The 13,550-nt window shown below is 42.1% G+C and overlaps 1 protein-coding gene across 34 annotated transcripts in view; it reads right to left on the bottom strand.

Annotated features, from left to right (window-relative positions):
• The window catches only part of TNIK (TRAF2 and NCK interacting kinase), a 299,590-nt gene extending 291,143 nt beyond the window's left edge, over positions 1–8,447 (bottom strand). For 4 of the 34 annotated variants that reach the window (XM_043521900.1, XM_043521895.1, XM_037909664.2 and 1 more), the window contains exon 1: positions 7,351–8,074. In XM_043521900.1, coding sequence (XP_043377835.1) covers positions 7,351–7,407 — 57 coding nt within the window. In that variant the 5' untranslated portion in view covers positions 7,408–8,074. Of the gene's footprint in view, positions 1–7,350 lie in introns of all 34 variants that reach the window. The other 30 variants (XM_043521886.1, XM_043521876.1, XM_043521887.1 and 27 more) reach the window with 20 other exon arrangements.
• Positions 8,448–13,550: the final 5,103 nt, after the last annotated feature.

The following is a 13,550-nucleotide window of genomic DNA, read 5'->3' as shown; positions in this document are numbered from 1 at the left end:
GATCAGCTAACGCAAACAAACGGTCATCAAAACTTCACTGTCCTACAGAGGCACAGCTATGGGAATAAACGGTGACACCGTTGCGTTTCATCCAGTTCTACACAAGTCAGCAAATACCACTACTGCTTATCCGAGCGTCTTCCCCTGGAACCAACCCTAATACCAAGAGTTTCCAAAGTGACAAGTGAGTTGGGGACCCCAACATCACGCACATTAAAGGGATCCCATTTCCAGAGGATGGGTGCTCAGCACTTTTTGGAAGTCAAGCCTCTTTCAGGAGTCTAAAATTGAGCATCCAGAAATAGAGGCATTGAGGCAAATGACATCAACCTTTCACCAAAAAAAAAAAAAGAGAGAGAAACAATGCCGCTGATCTCTAGCAGCCAGGTTTATCACAGAGAGGAGCTCAAGCTGTAAATCCAGATCTGGCTTTCAAACACCCCAGAGGCAGCAGTGTTCAGATTCAGGGATTTGCTTTCAGACTGTTCTTGGTTTATAATAAAGTAAGGACCCACATAGGCTCCTTTACCAATTAGGCAAGGAACAGCTGCTAAGTGCCTTCTATTTTCCACAAGCCCCTTCTCCTTATCCACCCCAGCAGGTCCTTCTCTAACTAATGAAGGATTGCTATGTGGCCCTTATTGCTTAAATCACATATAAGAACAAAGTGTACCTAAGCATGTTAAATCCAGGCATGCCAAGACTAGTTAGACAAGGCACAGCTGTGCAATCACCAAGTCTCAAAGTGATGAAAGAATAGGATTTGTTTTTCTAGAGCAACTTTCACACTCAAGTGGCTGAGAAGCAGTCATTCAAGATGGATTAGGCAGTAGCTGATCAAGCTATGGCAACCATTGCAATAGCTCACAGGCAGTCTTGGGACCCAATCCTGCTAACATATATGTTTGAAGAACTAGGCTCCGGGACATTGAAATCTGTTGTTTTGAGAAATGACATGCTGACACATGCTGTCAGGTTGGAGGGAGGTTACTGGTGGAGTTCCTCAAAGATTGGTCTTGGGACAAACCTATTTAACACTTTCATTAATGACCTTGGCACAAAAAGTGGGAGTGTGCTAATAAACTTTGCAGATGTCACAAAGCTGGGAGGTAAAGCCAGTACAGAGGAGAACCAGAATATCATACAAGACTGGACAACCTTGAAAACTGGGTAACAGAATGCGACAAAATTTAATAGTACAAAATAAAAAGTCATGCACTTAGGGACTAAGAACAAGAATTTCTGGTATAAGTTGGAGACTATAGTTGGAAGCGACAGAGAAGGAGAAAGACCTGAGTATATTGGTCAATCACAGGATGACTATGAGCCACTGATGTGATGCGACCATGAAAGAGGTTGCTAATGCACCTAGGATGCATTAGGCTAGATATTACCAGTAGAGACAGGGATGTGTTATTGCCATTATACAACGCACTGGTGATACCTCATCTGGAACACTGTGTGCAGTTCTGGTCTCCTATGTTTAAGAAAGATAAATTTAAACTGGAACAGGTGCAGAGAAAGGCTACTAAGATGATCAGAGGAATGGAGACCCTGACTTACAAAAGGAAACTTAAGGAGCTTGTCTTGTTTAGCCTAACAAAACAAAAGCTCAGGGGAGATATGATTGCTCTTTAAAAATACATCAGAGGGATAAACACCAGGGAAGGAGAGGAGTTATTTTAGTTAAGGACCAATGCTGGCACAAGAATAAATGGATATAAACTGGCCATCAACAGGTTTATAATTAGACAAAGGTTTCTAACTATCAGAGGTTTCAGAGTAACAGCCGTGTTAGTCTGTATTCGCAAAAAGAAAAGGAGTACTTGTGGCACCTTAGAGACTAACCAATTTATTTGAGCATAAGCTTTCGTGAGCTACAGCTCACTTCATCTGATGCATACTGTGGAAAGTGTAGAAGATCTTTTTATACACACAAAGCATGAAAAAATACCTCCCCCCACCCCCACTCTCCTGCTGGTAATAGCTTATCTAAAGTGATCACTCTCCTTACAATGTGTATGATAATCAAGGTGGGCCATTTCCAGCACAAATTCAGGTTTCTCCCTCCCTCCCCTCCCCCACAAACCCACTCTCCTGTTGGTAATAGCTTATCTAAAGTGATCACTCTCCTTACAATGTGTATGATAATCAAGGTGGGCCATTTCCAGCACTATCAGAGGAGTAAAGTGCTGGAACAGCCTTCCAAGGGGAATACTGGGGGCAAAAAACTAACATATTTCAAGACTGAGCTTGATAAATTTATGGAAGGGATGGTATGATGAGATTGCCTACAATGGCATTAGCAAATGTCTCCAAAGGCCAGAGATGGGGAGGGCTCTGAGTTAATATAGAGAATTCTTTCCCAGTGTCTGATTGGTACATCTGGCCCACAGGCTCAGGGTCTCAGTGATCATCACCATGTTTGTGGTTGGGAAGAAATTTTCCCCCAGGTCAGATGGCAGAGACTTGGGGGAGGAGGAAGGGGTTTCGCCTTCCTCTGCACACAAGTCACTTGCTGGTCTGAACTAGAGTAAATGATGGATTTTCTATAACTTTAGGTCTTTAAATTAAGGTATGAGAACTTCAGTAACACAGCCAAAGGTTATGGGCCTATTACAGGAGTGGGTGGGTGAAGTTCTATGGCCTGCAATGTACAGGAGCTCAGCCTAAATGATTGTGATGGTCCCTTCGGGCCCTAAAGTCTATGGTATGTCTGCAAAGCAATAAACACCCATGGCTGGCCTGTGTCAGCTGACTCAGGCTTGTGCGGGGCTGTAAAACTGGAGTGTAGAAGTTTGGGCTCAGGCCAGAGATCTGGGACCCCACTAAAGAGGAGCAGGTTATAAAACCTCTTAAAGAAAAAAAAATCTTTAAGCACCTTACAGACAGAGAACTATTATATGTTGGATTTACAACATAGTATGAATTTAACAGTAGCAAAAAAATGTCCTATTGGATCTCTAGTTACTAAATCCTCATTTTTATTTTTAAAAAAGTCCCCCTATTTAAAGTGCATCTCAACACCCTGCTCTATTCCTGATATTGAACATTATTCTGCTAACAGCCAAGCCAATTCCACTCATTCTGCTATTAAATATGTCAAAAAGACTGGCAAAAATATAAAATAATATCTTCCAACCCAGTAGAAAAGAACATTATTTTGCTATTTGTCTAATCCCCATCTCAGTGTAATATGTGGTACTACCTGTTCTTAGGTATCTTCATCATCTTAACTTACAGTTTTCTGTAACATTAACAACACTCATCAGCCTTCCGAATGATCAATATTTCCAGAATTCTTCCAATATGTAAGGCCTCATTCTGCCTTTTCGTGTGCCCTCAGCTTTCCTTTTTGAAGCCAAGGCACACGGATACCATGATGATGAGCACTGTATAAAATGATTGATGGAGACAGACAGCAAAGAAGGCAGAATTGGGTCCTAAATATGCTTACCAGGTGCACCGATCCATGCATTTTAAGCAGGTCACACCCAATGCATCAATTTTAATTGCTTCAGACCTTTGTTCCACATATACACACTACTGTGGTGGACCAATCTTTGGTTGGCATAAATATCAATGTGGAAAAACTTTATTATTATTTTTTAAATGGCATTTACTAATGCCGGTTTACAGTCCAATTCTGCAAATTCCTGCTCAGGCAAATAGTCAGTGAGACTACATAGGCCACTAAAACCTGCTTGTGTGAAAAAGGGTTTGCAGGACTCTTGGTTTTATTTAAAGCATATTCAATATTTAACTGCATACCATACTTTAATTCCATGGAAGTGTTGAATATACCCCTATTACTTGAGAGAAAAGGAAACCAGAAGAAAGAAAGATGACAACCTCATGATTAAGACTCAGCATAGTGTAAGTTTACTTGACTGCTTATTAATAGGCAGGTTTTCTGTGCATTGTGTTCTCTTTCTGATCAATGTGTTTACAAAAACAAAATTTCAGTTGAATCAAACATAGTGACACATTTCATAAGCATTTCTTTTTGTTTTTCCCATTTTGTTTTTAGGCATGAACTGTTTTGTCAACCTGGCTTTGAATGGCTGTCCGCTTCTGGTTTATAACATTTTTAATAGCTATTTCTCACTATTTCTGACATGTCGAGAACTGAACAATGGTTCCTCCACCTAGACACACACATTTACAAAGCTGCAGCAACACAGCCCTTTCCTTATTTTGTAAGGAATTAAATTGTGTGAGCCTAAGGAAATTACTCCTCTCTGACATGTTTTGTGCTCTGGCAGCAAATTTACTATTGATTTTTGATTCAGACACTGTGGAATGATTGAAACACCACAACGTATCAGCTGAATAACCTTCAGTTATTCTAAGTGCTAAATGAGGTTCATTTAGAAGAGCTATTCCTCAACAAATTAGGGACCCAATTTTTGTTTGACTTGAATAACTGAAATGAAAATGCCATAACAGGCCTCTCCCATTTAAATTATTCAGCGTCTGCTATTCTTCCTCTTTGGATTTTGTGCATATCCAGGGAATGTCTGCTATGCCCAGGAAATGTGTGCCATGTATATTGGGGAATAAAGCATTAGAAAATGAAGTTCAGGCCCAAATGAATGAATGACATCTATTCTTTACAGCTAGGTGTTGAGAAAAATTTGATCCCTACTGCTAAGGGCTACTTCTGAGCCAGAGCAGCAGCTCACCCTAGGTCTTGCCGACCTTGGAGCATCACGTAGGGTCAAATGTGCACACAGATTAACTGTTCTTGAATAATATATCTGATGTAGTAGATACAAATAGGCTTTTCTCCAACCCGATACATGTCTCTTAATTTTGGGAGCTCTGGACAGATTATCTTCACTTTGGTATGTGAAGATTCACAGCATGCCCTTTATTTTCTCATACACCCTCCTTCCCCACCAGTCAACACTGGCACCAACCATTCTTCAGGGGTTCAAAGTGGCAGCATAAAGAGACTCAACATCTAGATACTGTTGAGGCAGATCTACCATTAATCCAACAGATCCGGTGGCTGATCAAATTAATGGAGGCTAGCTTTTTGGTTGAATTTTTTTTTTTATTTGAGGACAGGGCACAATGCCATGGTAAGAGTGCAAAGCAAGAGGCAAAATGAATGCAATTTCAATTTCATATCTCCATTTCTGGAATCATTTTTTTCAACTGCAAACACAGTCCTGCTCAGAGGCTAAAAGAATATCAGTTATTTTGGACAGACTATATCTTGCACAAGATCTGCCATTTAAAAAAAAAACCACACACACAAACAAAAATATGACGACATAATTGTAAAACACTCAGGTCCTTAAATTGGAAGGAAATTCTACAGAAATTCTTAAAATAAGTGTTATGAGGACATTAAACTGCTGATGTTCCTTAAGAACAAACAAACAAACCACAGTTTTGTAGGGGCTGTTTCTTCTTTCAGGTGACATATGCTTTACACTGGTGTTATGGCCAATCACATTTCTCCCGATATTCACCAGCATAAGTGAGAAGTGAATCGGACCTAAATGTTTATTTTTAAAATGCAGAGTCCTGATATGACATTCTTGTCCACACCTTGAACTGCTGAGCAATCATTTGCAGCCTTATTCAGCCAGAGACTCACCAGCAAGAAAGTGGGGCAAATGAGTTAAAGGGGGCCCTTCTTTCCACTGAAGCAAATAATATTTCTAACGCTACACGCTTGAGAGTCTTCAGGGGATGCTGCTTCTAATTTTCTTTTTCTTGTTAAGAAAGTCAGTGCCAGCAGTGGAATAAGCAGTCTTGCTGTAATAAAGCAGGAATGAGCTTTCAGACCGGAATTGCAAGAGCCATATTCATGTTAGGTTCTACTCCTTTAAGCAACCAATAGCTGAAACCAGCAATACAGTCTTAGGACCAAAAGGATGGAAGAAAATAAAAGTTAGGGAAACAGGAGGAAAAACCGCCAGGTCACAAAGAAAGTGATGGCTGCCATATTTGGTAAACTTGACATCTAAACGGTACATTTTAAATTAAAATAAGGGCTGTATCTTTTAAAAAGTGGGGGGGGGGGGGGAAGGAGTTAATGAAAACAGATGAAGACTCACACAAAAAAGGCTCCCGGGGTTTAGCATCAGTGTGTGACAATGTGCTGTACCACAAGGTGCGACCCTCCACACTCCAATGCCCGCCCACCACATCTGTGTTTGTAGCCCACATTGATTCCGTTCCAGTGATGACCCGTGTGTATAAAAATACACACACACACACCGGTGTGTGTACAAGCATTTATTTAATCAAGCTGCATAAGACAAGCCGGTGCCTGATGAGAACGGCAAGGAAAGGTGCATCCCATTCTCCTGGGGGCAATGGAGGTGAGGAGGGAAATCATTAAGGGCTCATTATGCGCTAATTTCACAATAATAATGTCAAAATGGACTTTATTTTCCCCACTACCTCCTTCCACACAGGGGGAAGGCAGCAGCTGAGCCAGGCCCCACGAAAGAGCAGGCAGACCAGCAGGGTAAGTGCTGCTGTAAGCATTACCACATATCTGAGGACAAAAAGAAACGAAAAGCCACATCCTCCCTGGCCAGGGTTTGTTTGCGTCTGTGCTTTAATTCAAACCAATGTCTCTGCCACCTGGCTGAACCCAGCTGAAGGGGAAATGTCACACTTCTCCCAGGTGGAGCGGAGCCGCAGAGCCAGCCCAGCCCACACAGCGGAGACCCAGCAGAGAGCACGGCAGAGGGAGACACAGACGTGTCCCCAGCCCAGTCCAGCCGCTCAAGGGGTCGCTACCTTGCAGCCGCAGGTTCGCTTCCGGCCAGATGCTGGCCGAATAGCAAAGGGGGAGAGGAGCCACTCGCCGTGCAAGCCTGGACTTACCCCCACATTTCCCCCCTGAACGAAACAAAAACCAACCAAACAGGCAGGGATGAGCGAGCTACACCCCACCCCCATCCAGAGCTGCGTGATGAACACACACAGCGCTGGGGGGCAACAGGACATTGTCTCGGGACCAGCAGCTCGCCCTGGGCTAGTTATTCCGTGCCTGGGGGGGGGGGGGGGGGGGGGGGGGAGGACAGGTTGTAGTCATGCAGATTTCTTTATTTTTCCCCTCGATCTTCAGAAAGCATCACACCCCCCCACACACACGCTCACTGGGGCTCTGTCACACACACACACGCTCACTGGGGCTCTGTCACACACACACACACACACGCCCGGGCGCGCGCGCCCAGAGCTGCCGCTGAATCACCCTTGCAAAGCCGAACAAATGCCACCCGCTTGCATAAAATAGCAAATTTATCCCATGCCAAGCCATAAAGCGCGGGGGCGGGAGAGGGGGTGTTGGATTAGGAGGAGGATTTTTTCGCTCACCCTCAGGGCTGAGAGATCTATCTCATCCAGGCTCCGAGCCGGAGAATCACTCGCCATGTTTACTTCTTTGCCGGTGAAATTGACCAAAAATATAAATGAAACGCTGCGATCTTCTGCGTGGAGCCCCACCTGGGTCTACTTCACTCCTCTCCTCTCCTCAGGCGAGACACCCCCACAGCACACCAAGGAAAAAGACAACACGAGCGAAAACAACAACAACAAAACAAAACAAAAATCCCTCAGCGAACCGTGCCTGCCTGGGCAAATCTTCCTTTGCAATCCTTTTGGTAGGGAGGGTGAGGCCGGTGCAAAGCTAAGGGTGATGCTGGGGAGTGGGTGTATTTAAATAGGACATGCTTTTTGCTTTTCTGTGGATGGCGGCTGCATTGGCTGCTGTTATAATGAGACACATCAACTCCTCCAGTCGGATGGAGAGAGAGCCACACAAGTGTCTATCACGGCTTCCTGGGAGGAGTGAGAGTCACAAAGTGGGTGTTGCCTTCCCTCAGGAGACAGGCAGCATTTCCATGCCATGTGTTTTGCACTATTACCCTTCAGGGGAAAGGAATAAAAGTAAAAACTGCCTGGACCCGGACCCGGACCCGGACCCTGCCGATCTGTGGACCTACAACCCTGAAATTGGACCATCAAAATAAAGAACAATTGTAACAGATCCTGTTACTTCAAAAGAAAAAAAAGGTTTCAGAGTAACAGCCGTATTAGTCTGTATTTGCAAAAAGAAAAGGAGTACTTGTGGCACCTTAGAGACTAACCAATTTATTTGAGTATAAGCTTTCGTGAGCTACAGAAAAAAAAAGAAAAAAACACACTCACTGCCACAAACACACACATACACCCTACAGTTGGAGCACCACAAAAACCCGGATCTGGCATTTAGCTCCATCTGGATCTTGGCAAATTTTGGCCCATTGTACTATCTACATGGAAAAGAAGTGTAGCTGTTCCTGCTTTAAGAGAAAAATCTGGACCCTGATATAACCCAGCCCAATAGCACTGGAAAAACACATGCATGGTACCTGGGTTCTGCTGCATTCAGTCAATTTTGAGCACTACTTCCCCAAGTTTTACTGTTTAAATAGAGGGATAAAAAATGTAGACACTCCAAAAAAATCCAGGCCCTGTTGCAAACTGATGCAGCAGCTCTGCAAAAATGTGTATCCGGTACATGGATCCTGCTAGATTCAGTTAGTTCTATTTAAATTCCAAATCCAAGAAGCCTACCAGCCAGAGAGAATGGTAGCTCCCCAAATTCCACTTCAAAAATCTAGACCCATCTCTGCACAAAAGCACCACAAATATTTAGCAGCTGGATCCTTCCATTTGTTGGCCCCAAGTCCCCTAATTATACCATTAAAATAGACAACACACGTTGCCACTCCTCCTTTACCAAGAGAATTTAGCATTCCACACATCCTGGTGCAAGAGCAGCCACTTACTGTATATTAGATTTGTACAATTCGGAGGCTGGGGCCAAAAATTGCCAAGATTCAGATACATGAATCTAGGTTTTCGCAGCACTCATGTTCCCGGATGAATTAGGATCTGGAATTGTTAGGTGTAGAAGAAGTGCCTACACTTAATTCTCTATCTATGCCATTCAATATGGGGTTGAGGCCTAAAAATTGACTTGAACCCACAGGATCCAGATATCAGATCTGGGTTTTTTTGCAGTGCTCTTGCTCGGAGATGTGTCCACAACTGGATTTTTTTGGTTCAATAGAAGCAGCTAGACTGGTTCTCTACTTCGAGTGCAGTAGAATCTAGCAGAATCCAGCAGGTTCCGGGAAGTTCCAGCTTTTACCTTTTTCCTTATTTGTTATTCTCAACCATCCCCAAACCTGGTACATTCCATGTATTTGTTGCCTCAGGAAGGATATTACAGAGGATGCACTGGGGAGATTGTCAAATTTCACAGGTTTGTGTGGGGATCTTACAAAATGCAGATCTGTGAAGTGGCAACCACAACCACACAGTAACTTGTGTATAGATGAGCAGTTGGATTTTAATTGTGCTTCATGGATTAAGATGCTCTTTGCACTTCTTTTTAATAGCAAACAATCATGCAATTGACAGAAAGGCTTGATGCCTGCAGCTAGTGCATAAAGGGCTTTGTCGTCTGAGATGCAGCACACTTATTACCAGGAGTAATTTGGGAAGCAGAGGCAGCCAGCAGGCTAGCCTAGCAAAGCAAAGCCTAGCTACTGAAATTTCCCCATAAGCAATAGGATATCATAAGCCAGTCGCAGATCTAGGGGCAGCCCATTGCCCCTCCCCACTTTGTCCTCTCTGTTCACGGTCACTGTGCTGTCTGCACAGCGAATACCCTGCAGGGAAGGAAGTTCAGAGCTCTAGAACTGAATCAATGTCTTATTATCATTATTAGCACTGATCACAGAGTTACTGATACATGCAGAGCAATGGAGCAACAGCGTCATCACCCAGTGCTGGTTGTTAGAGCATTTTCCCCTAGAAAATTCCAAGTACAAAGCAGAATGAAATTCTTTTAATTGAACTGCCAAATGTCTCAGGTAACTGAAATATATAGAAATATAAGGGTTGAAAGCCTGCTTAGTGGTGCAGTGATGCAAGCATAGTTGAGCTCGTATCAGGGTTTCCAATACAAGAATAAGGAAATCATTAACATCTCACAAAAAAATTAATCTCTGCTGACATTTAAAGGATCTAATTTGACTCAAATCTTAAATTATGGGGACAAAAGCTTTTACAAAATCACGGAACAATCAAATTGTTGCCCTGCTTCTCTCATTTTTTTTAAACAATGGAATTGTTTTTTAAACAAAGTGATGTTTATATTGGTTGTAATCTAAATATTGCAATATTGTTCTAATACATGAGAACCTGAAAGCCATATTGGCTAGAAGCCAGCAACAAACAAAAATGAAAGCAGTGTTACTGCCTTCATTGTTCTAGATGAGAGAAATGAACAAAAAAAAAGAGGAATTTTAATATTCTTTCATTTTAGAGAATATAAAGTGTAAATTATGAAACAGATATTGGCCTTAATCCTTCCATCGGCATGCTAGCATGGACACTTGCAACAATGTGATGCTACCATGCTGGCAGAGTTATTTGCAGAATTGAGGCCTATAATTTGTCCTTGAAAATGGTACATATACAGAGAGCCTACTTATATCAATAACAGAATAAATATACTGAATTATGATGGTTTACAGTGAAGTGTAGTGAAAATTCCAATTGCTTCAGTGCACTTCAGTGCACAAATGCAGCTCCAGTCATAATGAACATCTGTTGATAGGCTGTTCTGTGAAAAGAAATGACTTTACTATTCGTGTGTGTGTGTGTTTATAATATCCAAATCTGTGATCACTTTAGGACTTCAAGATTGTTGTAACTGTGCTACATACAATGGCTTGGTGGCAGTGGACATAGAATCCAGATAGCAGAAACTTGAGCCAGCTAGGAAGTTTCTATCTGAATGATTTTGTTTAATGGAAAATGCATTTTCTGCAAGATCAAAATTTTCCATGCAAAAATTTCAGTTTGGCTAAACATTTTTGATATTCAATCAGAAAACGGAAATGAAATATTTAATTTTGGGTTAGTTTCACTTGAATCAGAATATTTCATTTTGTTGAACTGACTCTTCATTTTTAATCAGTTCAGCATTAAACAGCATTTTCCTGTTGTGTTGCATTGCCTCATGGGAACTATAGTTTGGGCACCTGTTCTAGCCTATTGGCTGGGCTCACTAGAGAACTACATCTCCCATGATACAAAGCAGAGTTCTCTCTCACCAAGCCGCCTGGTACATAATAGGAGTCATATAACTGTAGATGTGTCATGGTAGATGTAGTACAGACAAGGAGCATGGTCCATAGTGGAGAATGGGGACCTGAGGCTCCTGAACTACAACTCCCATAAGGCAATGCATTACAATACAGAAACGCAGTTTAATAATAAATTGATTTGAAATGAAGAATTTTGGATCAGTTCAACAAACCAAAATTAAACATTTCAGTTTCAAGGACTATCAAAATGATCTGTTTCACTAAAAAAATTGGAAACAAAATATTTTGTCATTTCTGAATTGAAAATTTTCTGAATCTATCTTTCTGCAAAAATATTAATAAATAAGAATAATACATTAATTTTGTCCCAATATGGGATTAAAATTATGATTTAAGTTGTAAAAATGATTTAAGTTATAAAAATAATGATTGAAGCTAAATAATGATTTAAATAATGCTTTAAGGTATAAAAAAAGACCTGTTAAAGGGACACATTTGCTTAATAAGATTCTATTTGAATTCAATAGGCTTTGGATCAGACTTTGCAAAGAAAAAGAGTGACTGAAATAAGGAAGCAAGGTAAGTCAGATTTGGGGCCTATCGACGGACTATATCCTGTCCACTAACATATTTTGTTAGTAGGGGAAGGAAGAAAGATTCATCCGATTCACTGGTTTCAAAAGAATTCCATGACTATTAGACCAGATCTTCAGTTGGTGTAAATTGGTACTGCCACATTGACTTCCATGGAACTATGCTGATTTACACCAGCTGAGGATCTAGGCCAGCATTTTTACATGAAATGCAGCAGTAGTTAAAGGGCATTGCCTAAACACACTAAAGGGTGTTTAAATATTAATACTCTATTAAATGGATAATAATTGGATTTCAAGCTAACGTGATTCCTGCCGCAGCTGCATTACAAGATACTTAGAAATTAATGCCTACTTGTGTCCATCCTGCATCTCTTGATCGTCCCAAAAGCATTTCAATTGATACATCATCTGATTGCCCCTTCTCATGCTGATGTGAGTTTCCACAGGAGAGATGCAAAGCAATGGAGAACACCCTGGGTACGTCGCTATCACACCGAGAGTCTTTGCCTTTGTTTTATTATTAGTGATCATCACTATTGTTTAGCAAAAACAAGTGGTATCCACACCAATAATGAGTGACTGCAGCACGGTATTTCTATGCAAGCCTTACCTGCATCACCTGAGTCACTCCACAACCATGGCATGGTATCACTCAACACGCTGCCAGTCATTACACACTATAAGCAGTGCGATGTGTCACAGTGAGGAAACTTCACTCTTGTTGTCCTAGCCTCTCTCTTGGGTAAATGGACCTTACTTACTCAGAAGTTGTGCGTGTCAGTAAATATTGCTTGGAAGAGGAGTGGGCATTAGAGGCCACAGTTAGGCCTTAGGACATGCAAAACTGCATGCCTGAAAAGCTGCAGTAGGAAGGGGAGCTGTGGGGCATGACTGTTGCATTCTGCTCCTGGTTCCTCCAAGCCCTGCAGAGTTCACACTGTGATCAGTCTCCACGGTCAGAGTTGCAGTGGAGAGCATCATGGGGTAGCACATAGCATATGGTCTATTAATGAAATCCTGGCCACGCTGAAGTCAAAGGCAAAACTCCCATTGACTCTACTGGGGCCAGGATTTCACCCTATGTATTTTCATTTTAGTAGCCTACATTGCTGGGATTACTCTTGCTTCTGAAGCTGGGAGTCTGTCCAGGGCTTGTGAGATCACTCCCAAACTGACCAGGGGTCAGACTGAGCCTGGATGTTGCATTACCCAGCACCAGTACTTTGCTGGTAATGTTTCTGCATGATCTAAGCTTGCATGATAAATATATCTATATAGATACATCCCTTATGGTTATGTAGAAAAACATTTAAATGCAGAGTTGACTTACTAAGTCTGTATACAGCCTTCCCTGAAACAATAATGCTGGGTGTTACCTCAATGGGGTGTTGACCTTGAAGCCTCTTGAAAGAAATTACTCTAATTCCCAGTCAGTGTCAACAGCTCCCTGATGGGGTCCCCAGCTGGAAACAAGAAGTTGGAAGGGGCGAGGGCCTCTAGCAGGTCATTTAGACCAGCCTCCTGCATCATGAAAAGATTGATTTCATTACCAACAAGCCACCCTTAACAGCTGAGCGTCAAGCCTACCTATAAATGCCTCAACTGAAGGTAATCCAGTGTAGTTGTAGCCACGTCAGTCCCAGGATATTATGCTTGAACTATTTATATTAGACGATCTGTTCCACCTTGCATTTTGCTGTGGTGGTGGGAGTTCTTTTCCCAGACCTGAAGAAGAGCTTTGTGTGGCTCGAAAGCTTGTCTCTCTCATCAACAGACATTGGTCCAATAAAAGACATTACTTCACCCACCTTGT

Source organism: Chelonia mydas, chromosome 9 (genome assembly GCF_015237465.2).
Source record: "Chelonia mydas isolate rCheMyd1 chromosome 9, rCheMyd1.pri.v2, whole genome shotgun sequence".
Taxonomy (NCBI): Eukaryota; Metazoa; Chordata; order Testudines; family Cheloniidae; genus Chelonia; species Chelonia mydas.
The sequence above is the reverse complement of the archived record's forward strand: the minus strand, read 5'-3'. Positions and strand labels throughout refer to the sequence as shown.